General features: G+C 43.4%; 1 protein-coding gene across 29 annotated transcripts in view; it reads right to left on the bottom strand.

Annotated features, from left to right (window-relative positions):
* The window catches only part of macf1a (microtubule actin crosslinking factor 1a), a 274,106-nt gene that overhangs the window by 129,866 nt on the left and 121,735 nt on the right, over positions 1–22,505 (bottom strand). For 13 of the 29 annotated variants that reach the window (XM_078175455.1, XM_078175461.1, XM_078175457.1 and 10 more), the window contains exon 1: positions 575–4,570. In XM_078175455.1, coding sequence (XP_078031581.1) covers positions 575–1,774 — 1,200 coding nt within the window. In that variant the 5' untranslated portion in view covers positions 1,775–4,570. Of the gene's footprint in view, positions 1–574; positions 4,571–10,671; positions 10,765–11,838; positions 11,917–14,268; positions 14,371–15,037; positions 15,128–22,505 lie in introns of those variants that run through there. The other 16 variants (XM_078175467.1, XM_033637768.2, XM_033637770.2 and 13 more) reach the window with 2 other exon arrangements.

Genomic DNA, 22,505 nt, shown 5'->3' with positions numbered 1-22,505 from the left:
TTACCTAACTGGTTTATTCAGGGGGTTTTCAATAGCCTGGCATCGGGACCTCTACACTATAAAGTGTTTCTGAAGATATCTGAGGTGAGAAATAGGGAATGCAGTAGCAGAATCTTGATTCGCATTTGATCCGCGCTGCCTAGTTTGGCAGTTTGATCTGAGTTTTGTGAGCCTAGTGTGTTGCGCTGGACGGAGCAGTGACCGGTGACGCTCCTCCATCAATCGTTGTACAATCAAAAGTTGTGATTGGCCAGACCAGGATCTGGTCGAGTGGCAATGTGTTTGAACAAGACGGGGACCGGATGTATCTGCCAGAGCAAATGAAACATGAGCTTACAGATTCGTCTGGTTCCCCAGGCTAGTTTTCCAATGTTTTTCCTGAATCATATTGTTTCCTCGCAGCTGGGTAGCAAATGTTTGGAGGCTTGATATCAGTAAGTGGCCCAGTTGTTGGGAACCTTTGGATTAATCAACTAATTGTCATAGCACTCTTCAAGACAGAGACAGACATCTAAGAGAACTGGCTAATGGATTTGATGTGTGAATGACAGGACAGAGGTAGACAGAAGCAAACCTGTGGCAGGGATTTTACAGTCATCTGTTGCAGAGGACTCTCCATCATTGAGTCCAGTCTCTCTGATGAGCTACTGGTCAGCCCTCCCCAGTCGGTCTGACTGGGAGTGGTGCCCGCTGTTTCTGGAGAGGTCAGTGGCAGGTCACTGGCGTAGCCCGACTCCAACAGAGAGCACTGCTCCTGTGCACGAACTGGGGTGTTCAAGCTAAATCCCTTCGCAGCCATAGTCTCGTGAATCTGCATTTGGTTAGAGGACATGGGGAAATGCCCTGCAGACATTTTGATTCTACTTTTGTCCTCCTCAGACAGTTGGACTTTGAGAATATTTCCAGTGACTGGAGAAGGGGCCAGGGGCTCTTTGCGCACCTCCACATCACTGATGCTTTCACCACTCCACACTGGAGAGCCAAAATCACTGGGGTACACTGTCCTCACCACGCAGAGTTTACCATCCACCTCTCGGATATGGACAACACCTTTGTGCTCCCTCCCAGAAGGTGTCCGTATCACTCCTACTGTCCCCTCTGGTCCTTCTTTAACCCCACTATCCCCCTTGTCCTCTCTTTCTACCCTCCCCTTGTCTTTTCTCTCCTTTTTCTGTCGGAGGACCCAAGGTTTCTCAAGGACCCCTTGAACTTTCTCCTTAACCCGACAGACCCTCCCACCACCAGGAGTGGTGCTGCCCAGGGCTGGGACTGTGTTTACTGGGGTAGTGGTTGTGGTTTGGCTCGGGATACTGGAGACATCTATGATGCCGCTAACAGTGTCTTCCTCCCCCGGAAGGCAGAAAACGCCTCTCCAGGCTGGGCTGGGCTTTGGGGATACTTCAAGTATTCTGTTGCCTAAACGGGCCCCTACAGCAGCACTCACAGAGCCAGGGGAAAGCGTATTGCTGTGCAGAATAGTTTTGGAATGAGTTAACTGGGTATCAGGCACTGTTATATGAGACGTGGCTCTGTTGCTAAAATCTGCTGTTTCTACAATAGCGACTTTTTCCTCATCGTCTTCATCCTCTTCCTCTCTTTCATCTGGCTCATTGCTTCTTCGTCGCTCAAAGTCCTCCTGATCCAACTCTCCTTTCCTGTTCTTCTTGCCCTTGTGCTTACGTCTGAAACGTAGACGCTTCTTTGGTGAAAGTGGGGGGGCTCCAGGGAGTTCCCCCTCCCGAGGCGGCCTAACGCAACCCATGGAGTTCCCCATGTCTTTGACAGATAACAGTGTATAAAATAAAAGAAACCACAGCAAATACAAACAGTTAATCCATCAGAAAGGGAAAATTAATGTTCATTTAGGGTTGAACATGTATTCTAGGTGTTGGGATGCAAAATGACACCCTTCCAAAAAAAGAGACAGTAGAGAGGAAATGTTCAGATAGGCTGGCGAGTGATTGACAGCTCCCTCATTAATCTGACACCTGTGAGTAATGTGAAGTTAGGAACAGCACGCTTAGCTCCATTTTCCATGGCGCCATCCTTAATACAATCTGGTGAATAGGAAGAGGGATGCATGAGCTGTCAGCGAAGGAGAGAGAGGGAAAGCCAGTCTTTTGGTTCAGTCACGAGGCAGGCAGCTGCAGGCCGACGTGTCCCAGCTCCCACCTGTCCTTCCTCTTTCCTTCACCTCACCTGACTTGGATTCAGGGGGTGCCCTGCTCTCCCTGCTGTGTAACAGTGAATGTGTATGTGCAGGCAGCTGGCTGCTTTATTTGGTCTGTTTATCCCAGAAGACGTATAGTCGCTGTCAAGGACACAAGGACACAGTTATGTCAGTGGCGCCACATGTGGGATGGAAAATAAATTCAGTTAGGGTCCGATTTTTCACCGGGCTTTCTGGCAGGTGAGCTGTTACCTGGTATAAGGCAATGTGTCAGGCAGGATGATGAGTGTGGGAGAGAGGAAACTGTAGTGCAGTCCGGTGCTATTCAGACCATTAGTGAAGCTCCAGCTGCTTCACACAAGCTGCATGTGTCTGAGTGTGACATGACAACAAAGTGTGAAAGTCTGAGTGTGTATGCACAGCAGAGATCTGGAATCAGCAGCGGTCGTATCTCACTTCTTAATTCAATGTCATAATCCCTCAAATACATGAGGTGAGTGCTACACGGTGAAGTGAGAAAAACAACACCTTCGTCTGCTCCAAGTCCATTCAGATTCCTTATTTCATCCTCGATAAACCACAAACAAAGTGATGTTAAGATCTGTTGTCGGTTGCAGGTGCCAGAGTAATCCAAGAGCTCTATCTCCACTCAGATCTAGCGAGCTCATGAATTAATGATGCCTCTCTCGCTACTGTGGTAATGTTATTGCAGTGCAAGAGGAGAGGGAGAAGATCCGTATTGCAAGGCAGCCACACAACAGGGATCTGCAGGAATCCTATCCGTCACGGTGCTCGTAGTGGAAGTAGTATTAATGGTGAAGCTGTCGATATCCCTCGTAGTGACAGCAAGCTTGGTGTCTCATTCTGCCGAGGCAGCACGGCGTCCAGATTGGTTGTGGGTGAGCGATAGTGTGCAGTCAGCCAATGCTGCCACAGCTTGCTGGGAGATTCAGCCAATACTCTGACAGCTTGTTAAATACTCAATCAGAGCATCAGCTTCCCGCCCTGATGCTTCTCCTTGTCATCCCTCCCACGATTTATCCTGCTCATTGAGCTGGTGTCTTGAGTGATGTGTCGATCCTTCCAGCTTGTGTGTGTCTCTCCTCTTAAGGGACTGTTGCTGTCAATGTGTTGGAATCCAAAATCGCTGAAGGTAATTTCTCCCATTGACAAGCTTGACAGGAGAGCCTTTACAATAATCATCACGGGCAGCCAGATACCTGTAGAATCAACCCATCGTAGTCCAGAAAACCTCCCAAAAATGCAGCTGTGTGCCGTAGTAGGGTGCCGATCTAAATCTGGAGGCAGCCAAACGCAGACAGACTCCACCTTAAGCTCCCCTGACAGCTTAAGCATCACATGCCTCTCCCCTGGATACAAGTCTAAAGATTCCCCCCACCTCAATGTTAGACTCCCTGAGGACCAGAGTTGGCTGGGAATTGTTTCCCAGTACTGTCCAATCATAAACCTCCTGTGTCCTGCTGTCAGTCTGCCAGTTACTCAAGCAAGCACCCTCTTCATCAGGTGGTGCAGTGCGACGATGCAACAGCCTTACAAAATCCACAGTTTGCAGGAGGTGGGGGGTATTTAGACCAAGTCCTACGCCGAGACAAAAAAACGTCAGGCTGGTTAAAAAACATAAAAGGCTCTTGCTCCCCTAACCTTTTCTCCTCCCTGTTGCCTTTTCGTCTCTTGTTAACTCTTCACATCCACTTCATCTGATTAGGAGGAAGCAAATGGGGTGGAAGCTGGAGCTGCACTCTGATGCAGAAGAGGACGGAGAGACTGGCCCTCCCTCTGCTTAGCTAAGGTCCTGTCAAGATTGAGTTCAAGCAGCAGACCTACTTCAGGTACAGATGTGTATCTGGAACAGAGCCAAAGGGATTCAGTGTCCAGTGAAGGGCAGTCCTGAACTCCATGCAGCACAGCAGCAGAGGTTAAGACAAGAGGTTCTGCACTCTGTTTCCCCCTTAAAATACAAAGACATGCAGGCAGCAAAAACAGTATCACAGGGCGTCTCCGGCTAGAAGGAAACCGTGGCTCCGTCAGACAAGCATGGCTGGATTGATCCGATTGATACGGTGGAGGCCAGAGAAACTGCAAGTGTGTGGCAGTCCTGGAGAGAGTGAGAGTGTGTGTTTGTGCCCGCGAGGTTGGGCGGTCCCCCTGGTCAGCTGTGTGAGCCGTTTGCATACGTGTCCACGAGTGTGTCTTGTCCTGCTGTGCATTTTGTGGTTTGAGGCCTGCTGATATAGGGAAGCCAGGAGCTCCAGTGACAGCAGGCAGCCTGGATTTGTCTCTCCCTCGGCTGCCTTCGCTCCTCTGCTTTATCCCTTACTCGCAGACGCCAGCAGAGAGAGAGGAAAGCTTTTATCTCCCGGCTGCTGCAGCTTCACACTCTCTTCTGCTCGATTCTCTCACTCTCACAGTCCACCCCTCCCTCCTTGGCTCTCCTCCTCCTATCCGCTCCCTCATTACTCCTGCCCCTCTCTCTCTCTCTCTCTCTCTCTCTCTCTCTCTCTCTCTAGCTCTCTCTCTTGGCTGTTAGTGAGCAGCTTTTTGTGCCACAAACACACACATGCACACACACTTGACCCAAAAGCTTCCCTGAATGACAAGGTGCAGGAGAGAAATCAAATCTAAAGACTGTCTAGTCTGTGCAACATAAATGAGAAGCGGGTTAGCCCTTCAATCTTTTTCTCTCTCACTCCTTTTCCATCTATTCCCTTCAGTCTTCATCTGTCCATCAAGCTACAGGTTATGAATGGCTCAGGGCTCAAGAGGACTGGCGAAGGGAGAAAGAGAGAGTGAGGGACGAGATCTGAGGGAATTAACAGAAAGTTGAAAAGAAGAAAAACAGGAGGGGATGGATGGCTGTGAGGATCAAGAGCTGAGGCAGGGGGTATATTGAGGGCATGTGCTTGTGTGTATAACACACACACACACACACCAAAGCAGTTGGACTTGGATATATACTATGAGTCAACAGAAATGAGAGAGCTTTCTATACCATGTATACAAGGTAGCTAAGCCTTTAACATCACTGGTTGTATTCGGTCATTGCAGGCTTTGAGGGCTGTCCCAAATTTTCGATTTGGGGCATCGAAGCTCCAGTGAGAAATATGCACCATCAATCAAAGGTAACGAAAGACGAGTAAGTCTAACATGAAAACACGAGTTTTCAGTCGATGCACCTAAAATATTTTGACAATTAGTCACTTGGTTAGCATGCAACCTCGGCCAACACTGCTAAACAAAAAAGATATTTTGTAAGACAGCTAAACTGTCACAGTTTTCAAGTGATTTGCTAAGCTCATTGTAGATTTGAGCCATTTGAATACTGATGTGGGCATCGATTGCCATGGCAACGATCAAAGCTTCGAAGCATTTGGGTCAGCCCTAAACGTGAACATGGAATTTGAAATCACTGTGATGAGGTACCTGGATTTTACAGACATTTAATCCACTGGATTAGCCCCAGATAGCCCTTTTCAATCTGACTTTTACGATCTATAAACCGTTAGTGTTGTGCTGAAAACGATTAATGGATAGATTAACTGTTTAAATCACGCATGTCAAGCGAAAGTGCCAAATATGTTCCAGTTCCAGCAGCCCATTTTATGGACTAAACAATTAATCGAAACAATTATTAAAAGATTAACAGATAATGTAAACATTAGCAACCCTAATAGATATTCCAGTATTAAATACATATCCTAGAGTAGACAATTTGATCCAAATTGCCAGCCCAAAATAGTGATGTAGCATTCTGATTTTTAACTTCCCCCGTATACCACTGAACACAATAAAAGGCACGTTGTCATGTACTTTCTTAAAGCCTCTATAGGTGTCCACCCACTATCACACCACACATTTTGAATAACACAGCTCATACAGTACATGTGATTCTATACGGTGCAGCATGGCAGTAACGCTGCACAAGAAAAGGATTTGTCACGAACACTGCAGATGTATGAACTCATAGTAATTTGCACATACTGTACAGTAAGTGCCTAATGTACGGCGAGTGTTTGCAGCGTGACAGATACAGATAGAGACTACTACCAGGCGGCGATCTCGAGTGGGGAAAGCAATGGTGATCCATCTCGTCTCATTAACCGAAAGTACCAAAAGCATAAAAGAACAACACACACAAACACACACACACACACACACAGAGGGAAAAGGCATGAACCAATGGGAGAGAAGCACTAATCAAGCCCCTGAGACTTTCAGCCCTTCGCTGTGGTGACATAGCATCATGAGCTGTGGTAATCAGACTGCAGCCTTCGTCTGAACCCAGTGTCAGCTTTTCACGAGACACAAGCACTGCGTGTTAGACTTTCCAAAACTCTTTTGATCATATATCTAGCAGCTATTTAATTGATAATGTGAGGCACAGTGACTGATCTTGAGATTTTAAGCATCATAATTCAGGCTCCATACTGTCATATTGACTCACAACTCATGCAGTATAATCCAAGTCTCATTTATCCAATCATATGCTCAGTACTTCTCTAACACATGCATTTTAGCTAAAATCTTACTAGTTCATACACTTCCACATAAACAGTCTCATGCATGGACGAGTAGGGCGCCTGATCTGTTTATGTGGATGGACCACTGCTAAAAACATTATTACTGAGAGGAAAACCCCACTTCACTGTGGTGTTGCATGTAGATATACCTGCCTTTGCAAGCATTTCAGAGCTGCACTGCTGCTGCTTTTAATACAAGATCTCATGCCAAAGTACTGCTGCCCCCACAGAACAGATATGTAGAAGTACAATGAACTCCAAGGCCTTCAACTTATTCATATTACTTAAGATGATAAAACTAGCTGCCATAAATGACAAAAAGTCACTCAGTTTGGTCTGTGTTGCTAAGAAACCTCATGACTAACCTTGTTACAATGGAAAAAATGTTAGGTAAACAAAGAAGGTCTGTGCTGAAGATTTTTTTCAAAAGACCTAAATATAAACATCTGCCATGTCTATTTTATTAGTGCTGGTTTTGTTTCTGCTCCAGACAGTGATCTCGATGGTGGGCATTTGCAGTGGAGTCAGTTTTACAGATGGCGATCGACTGATGCAATATGGGTCTAAATTACTACCAGCGATGAACACTAATAAAGTGACCCCACCTGCTGATTCTGGCTCAAAGCAAGTCAGAGAAACACTGATGGATTTCTTCAACAGCTCAGAAATTAAGTTCCTATAAATAAGCAGTGACGTACAGCTAGCTTAGCCAATCATGAGCAGACACAATGCAACATGAGGAGGGTCCAAGGTTTGGCTGTGGACTAACAGCAAGCGAAGTCATCTGTAATACTGGGCTAACTGGTGTCATCTAGTGGTTTGATTGAGCAACTACAGCCAAGTGTATATGAGGAATTTGTGGGACAAATATTAGAAAATTAAAGAGGAATGAATTTCTATTATAGCCAGTTGTTTAAAGCTGCCTAATGGCTGTTCTGACATTTACTCTACCAAGTATAAAGTTTTGATTCCCAGTGATGATGAAAATGTAAAAATATGAGTGATATCAATCCATACTGTGAACTGTGAACCTTAGAAAATATGCCAGTGAAAGCTTTGTCGCTGTCTTGCAGAAAATACTGATGTTCTCATTTTATTTGCTTTAAATGCTGAGCTGATGATGGACACATAGTTGCAGCAGATACTTGGAGAAGATGTTACTAAAAATGTCTGAGTTAAAGCTGCCTGGCAGGATGTGGTTAGGCAGGATTGCTGAGGAGGCAGGTTGTCTGAGGCAGCTGACACAGTGAGGTAAGACAGAAATAACAGCTCATCTGTAACCTGATTTGCCGGTGAAATAATGACTAACAATAACGATAGCTCACTGAGAGATGTCCTATCTATGATGTGACGAGTCACTCTATAGGACATGGTGACAAACACCTGGAGGCTTGTTTCCAGGGATGAATTCATCATCATTTCTCTTCTAGTTTGGGTCACATATCTTGTGTAATGGTGAATATTTGTGTCATGTTGACTCAGCAGTGGCTGCAGGTTTAACTTTAAAATTACTGTGAGCTGGCACAGCATTTTGTGACAGTATTGCCCAAGTACTGCACTGAAACCATGTGTCTTCACAGAGTTTGAGCAATAAGATTTCAATATAAGTAACGGAAAGTGTCTTTTTTGTGACTGTCAAGTAGGGGATCATCAGTGTGAGCTTGAGGTGAATGTTTCCTTGTCTCTACTGGAGAAAAACTGGAGTCCAGATGAAGTTCCAGTCCTCACATGAGATTATCCCATTTATCTAGTATTTCTGCAGTGTAATTACACAGTGGACAAGAGGAAATTGGACCCAGAAGGGAGGGCATTAAATACACAGAATGTATTTGTCACATGCTCGTGATCCACCACCATGTGTTTGCAGTAACAATCATCTAGCCACAACAAACTGCAGGGACACAGAGTTCTGTGTGACTGGAGTTTCTCACTGCAGCTCTAATCTAAAGACTGTCGTCATGTAATGAACCCAGTGAACTCTGGGAACTCTGAAACTATTTGCTGTTCTGTGGGACCAATTTCATCTTTCCGTTTATTTATTTTTTCATCCCCTGTTCATTTCTTTCCTCCTGAACTCCTGCAGCCTGTTTCAGCCTGCATCCTGTCTGTCATCTTTAGGTTAGAGCTTTACTCCTCCTGCATCCCTCCATCCCTCTCTCTCTCTGTAACACGACACTCTGCTGAGTCATGCCCCACCAAAACCGTTGCCTGGGTGTCATGCACTAGTTTCCATGGCAACCAGCTGGCAGTGTCACCTTGCTAAGGGTCACATTGCAGCACTGTCTACTGGTCAGCCGTAGCAACTACACCTGGTTCATAAATCTCTCTTAAATCAATAGGACAAAAATGTGTCAGCAACAACAATTAAGAAATAAAACTGAGATGCTGAGAATGTTTTGTTCGACCTCAAAAGTCTTTGCATTATTCTGTTTTTGTCTGCAACACAGCCATCATGCATGACTGGGACCCGGTGGTAATGGGAGTCCCGCTGTAATGATTTCAGCAGAGTACACCCCTGACTGCAGGCTACAGCCATGCAGGAACATTTGGAGGAAATTATTCCACATCAGAAATCAGAAAGAGCACACAACAGTTCAAATGATTGACTGTCTAGACTAAACACACTGCCCTGAAGAGAACAATGCAGGATTTAGACATTTGTTTTTATGTGGAACGCTAACTTGAGAAAAGGCAGACATTTCATCTCCAACACTCCACACCTAAAAAATAAATCCACATTGATGATGGGATGAACTGTCCCTTTAAACCCACAGCCTGTATACAGCTGACAGTTGAATCCCTGATCAATGTGGATGGCACAGTACAGTATAGGTGTTGTTAGAGCATCAGAGTCATGGTGCACTCCTCTCACAGTAAGTCTTTACTGTGATACTACCTTGGATTACAGGGGTTTAGTCTGCACACTGATTGCGGTACAACGAGCCCACAGGCGACAAATATTTTAAATGTGACAATTTCAGTAAAAACACTGTACGCCTGGTGCACAGGATCAGAGTGTAAATCCAGGCTCAGGGTTTATATGAAAGCCTACAGACTGAAAATGTTGTCCCCTGTGCTCCCTTCAAGCCTGAGCTGTCCAGCTACCAAACTGAAGCCAAACATTGTCCTCGTGTGATGTTTTAGAGGACGGCTTCCTGCAGGGCCCTGCTCAGAGCCAGGACAACAACACGATCAAATCACAGATATGCCCAAATGCCTCAGAGCACAGAGTCACATTGTACACTCTTGAAAACACTCACAAAAACTAACCTGCATGAAAAACTAACACTAATATGTCGAATAATCACCATGCTGTTTCTTTATTAGACTGCACTGCAGCGTTCTCTGTTCTCAAAAAGAGTCTGTACATTCTAACTGCAGAGACCGAGGCAGTGAAGTAAACCATCACACTGGCAGGAAACATTTTAGTCTCTGAACGCACCTTGCTCAGAGATTCCACAGTGGAACATAAATATGAACACACACTCTTTTTTCCACTCAGTGGTGCAAAAAGCAGCCTCCTCTGTTGCATAACTTAACACTGGTTTGCCAGCACACACACACACACATATACACACACACACACACACACACACACACACACACACACACAGCTAAGCTCATCCTGGCAGTGATAATAAATCAAACCCCAACAGCTGGACAGAGACGCCAAGTAACAACCCAGAAATAAAGCCCACATTTGGCGCAATTTGCTTTCGTTAAAATCCAGATTGAATCATAGCAGTAATGATGTGGGCTGTAACTCAGTTATTACATAATCAATTTGCAGGTATTATTTCATTAAGATCTGGATATAAGAGCCTTTAGCTGCGCATTAAGCTTTTCAAATGAAGAATTCAAGAAGTCATGTTCATGCTGGTTGGACTGAAATAACCAGTAATTGAGTCCAATACAGGAAACACAGAGCCAGAAGGTACAGCAGAGCATGTGAATGGCACAGACCTGGAAGTGAAGGATGATGGTCCAGATGAGACCTAACGTCAGCTTGGGGTTCCCATCGGTGATGTCATCGTTCCTGATGTTCACAAGTTTGACCTGAAAACGGAAAGACAGAAGATTATTTGTTTTATTTCCTGACAAAATGCCCAAGATGAGAAGATCTGCTAAGACACAAGCAAATACTGCACCGGACTGACCAATGAAAGAGAAACACATTACTCGTCTTCATTTCTGCTTGTTAAGGATGAGAAATGATCTCTGTTCTAACTATCATGCCCATTATCTGAAAGAGACCTTGTTAAATCTAATGGCTCCGGCTAAGCCGCGCCACACGGGCTGTATAATTAGACCAGAAGTGAAACTCAGAGAGGATTCAGAGGAAGGAAAAGGTCAGTCTTCCACCACTGCTGTCTCCAGGGAGTGACACAAGAGAGGCGAGAGATGCAGTTAAAGAAAGATGGGGACAATAAAGAAATGGAGGAAGAGGTGTTGTAAATGAGAGAAAGAGCTACAGTTTGAGAGTAAACAAAGAGATGCAGCGTAAATTAGAAAGAGATTAATTCATGGTAGCAAGAGGGGGAACAATGAAAGATGCAGAATGAGAGGGAGGCAGTTAAGTCTGTAGCTGCTGCATGATGAAGCTAGAAAAACTGTTTGGTACAGTTATAGATCCAGAAGTTAAACGTTTTCTCTCTCTCTTTCTCTCCATTGCACCAAAAGACTGAAACAGCCCAGTCCCAGGATGAAAAGAATTTCTAATCACTCCTTTTTGCAAAGTTGGTGCATTTGCTGCAGGGGACTATAAATTAGAACCAGGAACTTTAAACTACATAAAAGTCATTTATTCACACCATGTCTGGAGGAGCTTACAAATAGCTTATGCACAAACTATCCCACCCAGGCACCAGTAAATGAGAGTAGCTGTGGTGTGCAATTACTAATACCTGGAAATCCTTACACGGCAATACGGACTACAGCATGTACACTCTCTCCATACTGGACTAATGCACATATTAAGACATTGTCTTAGCTGTTCATAATCCCTAGGACACCATGAAGAGGTAAATAATGACAAAAACAAAAAAACGTTCACCATATTTGTCCAAATTCACAGCAACAGATCTGATCACCCATGTGATATATGTTATGTCTTCATGTTTGTGTTCATACCTGTCTCTGTTTGAGGAAGTCCAACGCTATTTGGACATTCTGTAGTCGATGAAATCTCATTCGCCCCTTTTCTCTGGGCTGGAAAGGAAAAGAAAAGGAAACGAAATAATGAGTAAAGTCAACAAATTAATTTGAACTCAGTATATTTTTAGTGACACAAACGCAGGAGGCAGCAGTGAGTGCAAATGAAGCTGAATTCAATCCAAAGTGCAGTGAAGTCACAAGTCAGCGCAGTTGTATTGACATGGAATGGTCCTCTGGGGGGCGCTGTCTTCAACAGGCGCTGTTGAAGACATGCCAGAACTCAGGAGCAAACTACACCCAAACCATGCTGGCTTCAAATGAAAAATACAAACTTCAAATCAAACCATGTTTCTTCTTTTCCTTGTTCAACACCAGGTTTTCACAAACAGACAATCAGGTTGGAGAGACCAAAGATATAGTTGAAGAGAAAGAAAGAAGAAAGTAAACACACACACACACACAAACATAAAACACTTGCTGCAAAAGGTACATGAGTGCAGAATGCAGATGTGGGTTCACACTGTGCTGGTAAAAAGAAGGTTCACTCAGGATTAGTAATCTCTTCAGCAATAGCAAGGAGGAGAGGAGAGGAGAGGAGAGGAGAGGAGAGGAGAGGAGAAGAAGGTATACAGTATGTGTGTTCTAAGGCTTTAATTTGTCTACAGTGAACTGACACACAGTATGTGTAACCTGTGTTCTCAGTGTTAACCCATTTCAGCAAGCTAAACCAAGTCAATATGCTCAAACATTTTCCATCCAATCAGAGGAAACACTTTTTAATTGCAATTGTTTTGTAAGTGTGACTATTCACGTTACTATTTCGCTAATACCTCACATTTGAATGTTCAGTCCTGAACTTTTACTATCTTCTACTATTCACTCACAATTAAGAAAAACAACACTAGTTTTAGACATTAAATACTCATCATCATCTCAAAAATATCAAATCCAAGGCTACAAATACACACTCTCTGGCCACTTTACAATTTAGTGCAATCCAATCCAACACAACAGATCTGCCACAAACTCTACATTTAGGATGATTATCATGTTCAGCTTTTGTTGACATTGTTGTGTGGACTGTTTATTATTGAAGTTATGGTTTGTGTACTGGACTGCATTATATTGAGATGTGTTTTATCCTCATGGTTGCAAATGGGGTGAGCAAAACATTACAAACAAATATGCCGCAGTCCAGTTCAACACTAGTGCAAACTGCAGCCACAATAATAAACATACAGTTACATAAATATTGTCCGACTGTCTGGTTTGGGGAACTCAGACTTGCGTCCCTGCTCTTTGAGGATGATGTGGTTCTGCTGGCTTCATCACACCCTGACCTCCAGCATGCACTGGGGCAGTTTGCAGCCAAGTGTGAAGCAGCTGGGATGAGAGTCAATCCCTGCGAACCTGATGCCGTGGTTCTCTGCCAGAAAAACAGTGGATTGCTCCTTCTGGGTTGGGAGTGAGTTACTGCCTCGAGCTTTAACACCGCTGCGCAGTAACTCGCCACCTTCAGTCATTTTAATGAGGGGAAGGCGGCAGAGGGGAAGCGGTTTCCAACACAGCGGTAGGGGTATAAAATGTCGAAAGGGGCCAGTTAAGGTGGTTTGCTCATCTGATCAGAATCTCTGCTGGGTGCCTCCCATAACAGGTTTTCCGGGTACGCTGAACTAGTAGGAGTCTTTGGAGGCGACCCAGAACATGCTGGAGGGATTATACATCTTATCTGGCCTTAGAAAACCTTGGGACTCCCCAGGAGAAACTGGAAAATGATTCTGGGGAGAGGGACGTTTGGAATACCGTGCTTAGCCTGCTGACCCCGGTCCTGGATAAGTGGATGAAAATGGATGGGTGGAGGTAGAATTTATGGCTGAGCTGCTGGGATTGGATTATTACTTTGGATTATTACATTGGATTACACTACATTTTTCAGGTGTACCTAATAAAGTGGTCACTGAGTGTATGATGATAAATAAGATATATTTTATTGCGTGTGATTCATGCAAAATAGTTGTAAAGCATTGTTGGGTGAAAACAAATCAGCAGTTACAATGCCTCGTTTTTGATGGCTGATGAACCTTAATATCTCTCTGTCTATCTGTCTGTCTGCCTGCTTGCAAAGGAACACATACTTTAAACCCATAAACCATCAACACATATGTTGTTATGCTGTCACCCAACAGAAATGACGGCCTACATGTAGTGTCATACAGTGACACAGCATTGTATGGTGTCATGTGCAGCCCGGTATGCTGGTCAGATATCAGTGGCACAGCACTCTCATGCAGCCTCACAGCTCCACCTGTTGGAGGCAGAGGGGTGAAGCTGAAGGGGTCAGAGGTCAGAAGTGACAGAGTGAGTGGTGGAAAATGGGGGGGAGAGAGGGTTTGGATTCGAACATACTCCCTGAGCTCCTTCCTCCTCCTCATCCTCCCCTCCGAGCAAGATGAGAGGGGGGGCCCGCGAGGCGTATGCCCTTTTCAATGGAGGGCCGCTCTTCTGTTGCTATGGTAACAGAAGGGGAGGGGAAATAGAAAGAGAGGAAGAGGAGATGTAGTGTGAGATTTGGTGGATAAAGAGGAGAGGATGGAAGAGGGTGGGACCAATTGGAAATAGGGATAAAAGTACCGTAACTACAAATAAAAAAAAAAATTAAACACTGGGCAAGTTTAATTCTCTCACACAGATTGCTTATGAAGGTGACAGGGCCAAGAGGGAGCTGTGTGTCCTTTCTGTGATTGTGTGTACCTGAGCACACCAGAGTCAGCAGTCTGTTTGTGTTAGTCTACCTGTCTGCTGCTGAAGCAGTCTGCGTCACATGGTGGCCTGTTTGTCTGCAAGTATTAGGGCTAAGGCTCTTACATCATCGTGCTGAGCAAAGTCAGGCCACTGCAGTTCAAACCACTGCATTACGCTCAGCTTTGAGCATCAGTGGTGTGTCAGCCTGGAGTCAGAGAGAACTTTCAAGCTGAAAAAGTTTTGAGTGCCTCTCGGACTCCAGCGTTACTTTTGTAGAGTGTCTGTAACATTCTCAGGACTGTGATGCACTGGAGTGAGGATGACGGGGTGTGTGATGGAGCATGGGAGGAGTGTGTGATGGAGAATATTACAGTGTGATGATAATAAATGAGGAACAAAATCATGTGTCTGTGCAGGGAGATGAAATCCATACCAGGGTGACTCCAGAGAGGACCTCCAGCAAGGAAATCAGGTTGTGTCCATCCCTCAGGTCCTCGTACAGGTCTGTGATGTGCTTCCTCACCTAAGAAAAAAAGTAGCAAAGGAAATGAAGGAGGGAGGAATGAGGAGAGGAAAGGACGGAGAAAGGACGGGGAGAGAAGCAGAAAGAGAAAAAGTTAATCCCACACTCCAATCATCTCTCTGTTGACTCAACACTGTGGACATCTGCCAAGCTGATTGCCCTGCAGCTGACAGGGCTGGTGACAGCGGTTGCCAGGGCCAACGGAGACAGGGCACCAGCTGCGGCCTCTTGTCTCTGTTGCCATGACATTGCCTCCACAATGAGTCGAGTGGGGGTAGGTTGTCACCGGTGGCAACCGCTGCTGACACGGTGACTCAGCAGCCTGATCAGCATCAGTGCTTGTTTTGTTTGAAAGTGGGACACTGAGTGAGACGGACAGACGGACAGACAGTGACTGCTTCAGGCTGAGCAGGAAAGGAATAACGGATCAGCTGAGCTGTGAGAAAAGTATTACAGAATACTCAAACTAAATGTAGATTGTTTCACATTACTTTACTATATTTATTGTGAGCTACTGAAAAACAGTTTATGCTGCCGGCATGATATGATAGTTTCTCCATCTTATGTAAGAATTAGATCAAGATATATGACTATCCGTAGTATTATTTTGTTCATGAGACTTTGCTTTCATGTTCCTCGCCTGCTCTCTGAGTATGAATAATCCACCCTGTTACACAGACTGTGTAATGCATTAATTATCACTGCGTGGCGCACGTCAGTCAACAAAGTCAAACAGGGTTCCTATTTATTTTAATGGACAAAATTTCAAAACTTTTCCATGACTTTTCAAGGATCCACGACAAAAGCTTTTCTTTCTTGCCCTACTTGTCCAGCGTTTTTCCAAACACATCAGATTCAAACTCGATGGCTCTAGCTGACATACATGGATACATACGTGACAGTAAACAAAAAGTTATCACACACAATGCAAATTAGAGCTCAGTTACATCGACAGCTTCAGAAAATAAATTTACTGTAAGTTACATTACATGGAAGGTTATCCACCGAAGGTTAACAGTTAACAATTTCATCACTCACAACATTCCATGACTTTTCCACAACTTTCAATGATTTTACTATTTCCCCTGACTTTTCCAGGCCTGAAATATATGATGGTGAAATTTCATGACTATTATCGGTTTTCAGTGGCAGTGGGGACCCTGGTTAAAAGGTGAGAGAGTGTAGTTTAGTGTTTGCCAACTCCAGATTCACTATCATGTCGCGTTTCACCTCACTGTATTTGCGTTTTTTCTCTTGGATGCTTGCTGCTTATGGTCTGGCACACTGCCGCTACCTTCTTATTGAGACCCCACCTCCCCTGAGCGCTGTGAGAATACACGCCCAACAAAAGTCTGGAACACAGAAAGAAAATCCAGGCAGAGGCCAGAGTCTCTGCAGAGAAATGCACCGCCACACAGTGAGAGTGGGTCGTAAGTAATGATTGAGAGGGAGTGCTTCTGTGTGAGTATATACATTTTATAGCCATTGTTTTATGAAAATCCTGCATAGTAGTTTTAGTTTATGAAAATAGAGAATATCTTAAAACAGTGTATAAAAGTAGAGAACAACTGAGTAAGACATAACAAAAAAGAGACTCTTTATAGGTCTCCAGTTCTTCTTTTATTCTAAACTACTTTCCAGGTCACCAGTTTGTCGAAGAGGACCATTAGGTACCATAAAATAGCTGCACAGCAACAGCAGAGGAAAATAAATAAACTATTTGCTGCTTCATTGGAAAGCAGACAGTGGAAAGAGAGGGATGTGGGCACGCAACAAAGGTCAAACAGCTATCCTACCCACAGTGCTTCAAAATTGTTGCTTCAAAAATGCAGATCCACCGCCTAGGCAACCAAGGACACATGTCTACCTGCATTACAGTGATTTTCCTGCTTCTCTCTGCACCTGCACTGGGAAAAGTTTTGCTGCAGTCCTGGCCTCAGGACAAGAAAATGCACTACCGCATTTCACCACAAGAGGGCAAGACAGCCACAAGAGTAGACAGAGAGGGATTCACTTGTCAACAAAGTCATGATGTATTAATTAAATTAATTAATAAAAATGCAACAACCATCCTTACACATCTTTAAAAACAAGATGTCCTAAAAGGTCACTTTATACAGAACACAAAGCCTCTGTGTTGTGGCTGAGCTTAGAGCTATAATTGTCTTTGGCTTAAAACTGCAGCTATAAAAGTCACAACATCCCTCCACTTGTCCTCAATAACTCCTTTTCCCTATCCATCTTCCTCCTCCTCCCTCATCTGTGTCACTCTCTCACCCCTCTGACATCAGCTGTTTTACACAGAAGCTGATGGAACAAGTGTTAATTGGATGACAGGAAGAAAAGCTGTATCCACCACTGACTGGAAATGAGGTGCTGGTATTGTCTAATTGTGTCTCGGTGTGTCAGAGAGCCTGTGCTTGGTTCCGAGACGGTCTGAATGAGTGGATTCCTCTCTGTCAATGTTTAATACCAGCTTACTGAAAGCCCACGCTGTGATTTGACATGGAACCAACCCCCCGATGAATCTACTAATTATCTATAATTTATCTGGACACAAAAGCTGCTGCTGACTGAGACAGCATTGCTTCTCCTGTAATTATTGGTCCTCTCTCAGTAGAACAAAGACTAACATGTGATTCTAGGTGCATCCAAACCATAAACTCAGTGTGTACAGTACAGTATGGACCAAACCTGGAACTAAATTCTTTTTTCTTTCCTAAACAGCTTGGTGTCCCCTCACGTCATCAAACCAACTAAGCTGCCCATCAAGGGAAACTTAGAAGTTTATTTTTGTTTATGCTACCATGGGAGTCCAAAGATGGCCTATCAGAAAGTCCCGCCGCATTACACAACACATCAAACACAAATTCCACAGTACACTCCCGTGTGTAATGCATCCAGTAAGACTGAGTTCAGTCGCGGGACACATCACTGAATTTAAGAACGCTCTGTGACACCCAGCTGCTTCTGTAGATTGTTCGTGTTGTGTTTTTTTGTTTTTTAACAGGATGTTTGTGTGTGTTGGTGTGTGTCTTCGGGGATGTTGCTCTCACAGCCAGCTGTGTCTGATGTGCAGTGACGGCAGCTGTCAGACGACGACGGCACTTGAGCAGACTGTCGTATGGAGCTCATGTGAAGGACCGTGCTGACAGCGCCTGGGCAACAGCATGAGCATATATACTGATGTGCTAAACACACATCTGGGTCACACTTAGTTTGGAAATAATTTCAACATCTTAAATCAGATCAAGTAGCTTCAAATGGGTTTTTAGTCACTTATTGGATAAATAGGGTTTGGCAGCTATAGTGAGATGGCAAAATGACTGATGACAATTATTTAAATGCCAATTAAGGGTGTGTCAGGGAGATGCTACTCAATGCAATGTGATTTAATATAATGTGACATGGGTTATCTGGCAAACCCCACACACTGTCTGAAATTCCAAACAGAAAAGTTGTTGTTGTTGTTGTTGTGTTATAATCTTGCTATAACACAACAAATCGTATGCTCTCAATGTCAATTTTGCCCCAACGTATTGAAAATGGTATTGAATATCATTACTTTCCAAGGTATTGTATTAAAGTTAGAAATCCCAGTATTGTGACAGTGCTATGTTCACACAGACAGTGTTGACCCAGTGATGCTGGTAAAGCTGCTATGGTGCTGCTATAACAATATTTCCACAATTAAAAAGCCGGTACTCCACTCATTTATGGAGCCCTGCAAGCCACGACATTGTCAACAACAAAGTCGTGCATATACGTCACAATAAAAGTCTTGTGTTAACAGATGAAAGGATTCTGTCCACAGAAATGCTGTCAGTAGGATTTTATTTTGAAACAAAAACAGGAAGTGTTTGAAATCTGTCTTTTTCATGTCTGTGTCAGTATGGTTATTAAACGACCATTTTCACTGTCTATTTTGTTGAAATTCACACAAGTAGTGTGGTCCAGACGTAAGGGCTGGACTCTTTGCTGTTAACTTCTTGCAGCTCCTTTCCTTTATTTCTTCCTCTATCATCTATTAGGCTACATGCTTAAAGCTCTCTTAACATTATTTTAAAAGGAGATACTCATGAACATGAGGTAAAACATGTTCTCATTGCACTGGAATGTGTGAAAAATGTAAACATTTACGTTCTTGTACTGTTTGTTCTGTTTAACAAACACTATTTGACATTCTCTCTTTACGCCTAAAGCATGTTTAATTATGAGACTCAGTGTCGACAGCGACATTTGCTGATGTCTTTGTTGTCTCAAGCCTGGTTTCTGTGTAGCTCTGGCTGCTGTGGCTCATTTAACGACAAAGACAGACAGATTGCATGTGATTAAACATCTTGTTAGCTGACTGAGCTACAGTGTGGCTAACAGTCCTTCATCTTTGTGTCTTGCCTCCTCCTGCCTTCTTAATACAAAGCCTCTGGATGTGTGCTCACTGTGTCAACACCTGCTGGGTCAAAGTGTGTCACTGCATGCCAGCAGGTAGGTTGGAGGCCAGTATTTGTATAAGTCTGTGTTTGCACTGTACACATGCACACACACACAGATACACACCTGTCAACACCCTGCACACCTGATCAACTAAAAACATACCACACATGACACGCACAGAGCAAACAGGAAACAAGGTTGATGATGTCACCCAGCATGAAGCTGAGGGCCGAGAGCACCCGTCTGTCTTTGTCTCCATCTTTTTATCTTTTCTTTAATGTCAGTTCTTTTTGTCACATGAGCTTATTTTCTGTTCAGTCTTCCTGTCTTAACCTTTTCTCCTTCTGAGCCTCAGTTGTGTTTTTTCTGTTCCTGTTTGTCTATAAATCCCTGCTGATAGGGCATAGGTTTGTAGACTCAACAGTCCTGGCAGAGAGTCAATACATGACATAGAACACAGAACTATTTCACCCCACTCTCAATTCAAGAGAACAGTGTTGGGACACAGTCGCCTTTGGAAATATTCTTCTTCTGTAGCAACACTTTTTTCATCTAACAGCAGCAGATATTTCAACAGATGAGACAAGACCTGTTTCTCCTCCTTTATGTCATCCTCCACTTTCTACCCAACCTGTCCTCTGTCTCACCCGCTGTTCCTTTTTCCTCTCATCTTGCTAGGACAGTAAAGGTTAGCACTCTCTTTAATAGTTACAATCTAACTCTGTGACCTCTGTGCTAATGTAATGGCTTCTAGCGTGTGTCTCTGTGAAGAAAAAATAAAGAAGGGAGACAAAGTGTGAAAGAACAGCAGTTGTTCACGCTGCATTATGCCACCTCTCTTTCTCAAAATGTTAACTTGCTCCATTTTTCTCTTTTTGAGACATATCTGTTAGTTTTTAAGATGTTTCTAGAAACTTTTGTAACATTTTTAATTCAAAACCACTGAAATGTAACTTGTTTTGTTGTAAATCTTTTTTGTTTTTTGTTGTAAATGTATTTGCAAAAATGCAAATACATTATATATAAATCAGAAAATCTGCAATTTGAGACAATAGCGAACAAGTTAGCGTTTGGGATTAGAAATAAATGAATAAATAAATGACTAAAACAATTAATCAAAATTTAAAATCTAAAAAGTTGCTGGCTACAAATGTTCTGTCAATGTTTTAGTACTCTCATTTTTTTTTTCCTTTCATGCAACTGTTATTTTAATAATCAATTAATCTGCAGATTATTTTCTTGATCAATAGAAATTAAAAGTGTCATAAAAAAGATGAAAAATAAGGCTGTGCACTGTGGTGAAAATTGAATATAACAATATTTTTGACCAAATACCTCTACATTGATATTGCTTTCACAAAATATCTACACATGATTTTTGATAATCACCAGTTATTTGGATGTAACGACTATGTTGGTAAAGGTAAATAATAAAACAGCTAGAACAGTCTGCTAAATTCAAGAAATTAAAACATGTTACTGTAATGCAGCCTCTAAAAACCAGGAAAGAGAACACTTAAAGTATTACGATATCCAAAATCTAAGATGATATCTACTCACACCATCTCAGTATTTATATGATATCGAAATATTGCCCAGCCATAGCACAAAATGTCTATTACAATTTCTCGAGTACGACGACTTGTTCAAATTATTTGTGTGATTCAACCGTCAAAAAAGATATGAATTTTAAAAATCGGACAAAACAAAACAAAAAACAGTTAATATTCTCATATTTGAGTGGCTAAAATTGGAATGGCATTTTTGCTTAAGAAATGACCTAAATGATTGATCTATTTTGATTTGATCAACTGCTGCCAATTAATTTTCTGCTGATCAACTAGTCAATCATTCAATCATCTGCTGTGATGTAATAGAAAACACACAAAAGCCGTGAAACAGTGACATCCTATTACAGATGAACGGGAGCTGTGTTTCCAGCAGTGAAAAAGCATCCTGCCTCTCCGCCTGCTGCTCTCACTCTCCATCTCTGACCTACATTTATAGTCAGTGGTTGGTCTGGCAGTGCCAGCTGATATGGAGTTACACTCACAGGCTGGCCACTGTGACGACAGGCGCTCCAGAGTTATGGGGTCAGACAGACGCAGCTTCATTCGCGGGTCATGTGACAGAAATACCCTGCATTCTCCTCTCCTCAGAGTCCTTACCGCCCGTGTGTGCGTGTGTATGTGTGTGCATATGTGTATGCATACTGTAGTTTATGGATGTGATAGAATGGGCATGTGTGTGCAGATGTGACAGTAAAGGCAGCTGTCTGGGGCCTATAGAGGAGACACTTATAGTTAACGGTTATAACAGAGATTATAATCAGTGTTTTCCTTTCCCTTCATTACCTTCTGTTTCCTCTACTTTAAGTGTTTGACTCAGCATACGGCATTTTAACTGATGTTTTGACATGAGTTGAAGGTTGGCGGGTATTATCGTACATTGCTCTCTTCACTGTGAAGAGAACTGTAGATCTTACTTATTTATGCGTGTTTTTAAACAGCCAGCAATGAAGACCTTATGCAGCTGCTCGTTCAGATTTAATCTATTCAGTGTTTCTTTATTGATGCCTTCAAATGCAGCAATCACATTCAGGATCCTGGTGAGGCAAAGACAGTCTGCCAATCAATAATTTAGTAATTTGCATTCCAGTAAACATTTCTGAATTCACCGTTAAATATTTATTCAACACTCACGTTTACTTTATTTACCGCTTTGCTTTCGCTGCTGAACATGATCCAAGTGGCCGGACAGGGGGAAATGGTTTAACAAGCTGTAATGTTAGAGCCATTACTACCAGTGATAAAGTAAACAGACAGAGTGATGCAGACAGGCTACAGGCTGCTCAGACAAGGCCACATTAACACTGGTCAGCACACACACAGCTGATGACACCACACTGTCTCCACTTAGAGAAGTGGGACTTAGATGGGGTTCT

Source organism: Epinephelus lanceolatus, chromosome 16 (genome assembly GCF_041903045.1).
Source record: "Epinephelus lanceolatus isolate andai-2023 chromosome 16, ASM4190304v1, whole genome shotgun sequence".
NCBI classification, from domain to species: Eukaryota; Metazoa; Chordata; class Actinopteri; order Perciformes; family Serranidae; genus Epinephelus; species Epinephelus lanceolatus.
The sequence above is the reverse complement of the archived record's forward strand: the minus strand, read 5'-3'. Positions and strand labels throughout refer to the sequence as shown.